Source organism: Salvia splendens, chromosome 1 (assembly GCF_004379255.2).
Source record: "Salvia splendens isolate huo1 chromosome 1, SspV2, whole genome shotgun sequence".
Classification (NCBI taxonomy): Eukaryota; Viridiplantae; Streptophyta; class Magnoliopsida; order Lamiales; family Lamiaceae; genus Salvia; species Salvia splendens.
In genome coordinates this window covers 23901628-23903629 of record NC_056032.1, presented here as the reverse complement: position 1 = coordinate 23903629, position 2002 = coordinate 23901628, and the positions used below count along the sequence as shown (strand labels likewise).

Sequence of the window (2002 nt, the reverse complement as noted above, 5' to 3'; positions counted from 1 at the left end):
CAAGTGGGGTGCGATGAAAAACCATATAAGCGATGCCGAGGATCACGCAAAGAACAAAGAGCAACAAATCATCCAATGTCAGGCAGGGCCTTCATCCCCTTCGGGTAAGTACCCCACCTCTTAATGATATCTTACAATATCATGTTTTGGAACGTGAGGGGGATCGCAAATGCGTCAACCCAACACGTATTGAAAAGATTGATTAAATGTCATAATGTGTTATTTCTTGCAATAATGGAACCGCTTACAACCCCTGATCCGGTCCGGTTCTCCAAGGCCGTGGGGCTGTCCTTCATCGGCTCGAACACAAGCGGCAAGATTTGGTTGTTTGCGGAAGAAGGTTCTACTTTTGATATTGATTGGGACTCCGAACAAATCTTTCACGGGAGGCTCAAGTCACATCGCATTGCTAGCCCTCTAGCTATCTCGGCCGTGTACGCCAAATGCACAAGATCTGAGAGATACCTTCTGTGGGATAAGATGAGAGAGATCGCTGGAACCCTCGAGGGAATACCATGGATTATAGGTGGTGACTTCAACACCATTCTATCCCACCGGGACAGAACTGGGAGTGACACCAACCGGCAGGCCGAGATGGTCGATTTTGCGGAGGCAATTGAGGATTGCCGACTCGTGGACCCAGGGTTCGATGGGACGGAATTTACTTGGGCCAAAAACGGTCTATTTGAACGGCTGGATAGAGTGCTTGTTAATGAGGCTTGGACTAGGGTCTTCGAGGCCACCCGAGTAACGAACCTCCCACGGATCGCCTCGGACCACGGACCAGTCCTAGCACGATGCAAAATGCCGAACATTTCCATCGGGGAGAAGGCATTCAGGTTCCAGAACATGTGGATCCGACATGAGGGGTTTTTTGCTGTAGTTAAGAATGCATGGGAAGAGCCCACTGGGGCGGGCGGCCTTCTAAACATCCAAATTAAACATTCCAGAGTTAAAAGAGCACTAAAGGAGTGGAACAAAGAGGTTTTCGGGAACATCCACGTCAATCTTGCGGACAAGGAGGAAGCCATTGCCGTGGCCCAATCCAACTTCGAGGACTTGCCTACACCCGTGAATAGGGCAGTGATCAACAAGCATATTGCCGAGTACATCCTTTTGTTGAGAATGGAAGAGGATTTCTGGAGGCAAAAGACAGCTTTGAAATGGCTAGCCGAGGGGGACAAGAACACCCGGTTCTATCAAAGCTAGGTGAAACAGAAAAGGGTTCGCCTTCGCATTCACTCGATTCATGCCAACGGACAAGAGCTAACCGAGGAAGCTGACATTAAAAACTCAGCAGTAGAATTCTTCCAACAACTTCTTGCGCCTTGCAACCCGGTCCTGGATGAACCGGACCTCGACCTAATTCACCAGGTTCACTCAGCTGAGCAAGTCACGGATATTGCCTAAGTACCGGATACGGATGAGGTCAAAAGTGCCGCTTTCAGTATCTCTGGAGATAGCGCACCCGGACCCGACGGCTTCTCGGCTAGTTTCTATCAAGCCTGCTGGAGCATTGTGGGGCCGGACGTGGTGGAGGCAATTGGGCAGTTTTTCAGAGGGGCGTTCTTACCTAGAAGCATTACGACCACAAGCATAGTCCTCATCCCAAAGAAGGCTTCGCCAGAGTCATGGGCTGATTATCGTCCCATCAGCCTTTGCAATGTGCTGAACAAGATCATCACCAAGGTACTCACGACTCGACTCTCTCCTTTTCTTCCACAGGTCATTTCCCCAAACCAAAGTGGATTTGTTAAAGGGCGGCTCCTCAACGATAACGTGCTATTGGCTCAAGAGATGTTCCATGAGCTTGCACGATGCTCCCCAACGCCAAACGTAGCGGTGAAGATTGATATGGCTAAAGCATATGATAGAGTGCAGTGGCCTTTTCTCTTTAAGGTGCTCCGGCGCATGGGCTTTCTGGATGCATGGATATCCCTTATCGAGAGGTGCATTGGTTCGTGCTGGTTTTCTATTCTTATCAATGGGGCACCATCGGGGT

At 49.8% G+C, this 2002-nt stretch overlaps 1 protein-coding gene across 1 annotated transcript; it reads left to right on the top strand.

Moving 5' to 3' along the window:
- Positions 1 to 234: 234 nt before the first annotated feature.
- On the top strand, positions 235 to 1209 carry LOC121752812. Its single transcript, XM_042147924.1, has one exon. The coding sequence runs from the start codon at positions 235 to 237 to the stop codon at positions 1207 to 1209; it is 975 nt and encodes a 324-aa protein (XP_042003858.1).
- The last annotated feature ends 793 nt before the right edge of the window (positions 1210 to 2002 follow it).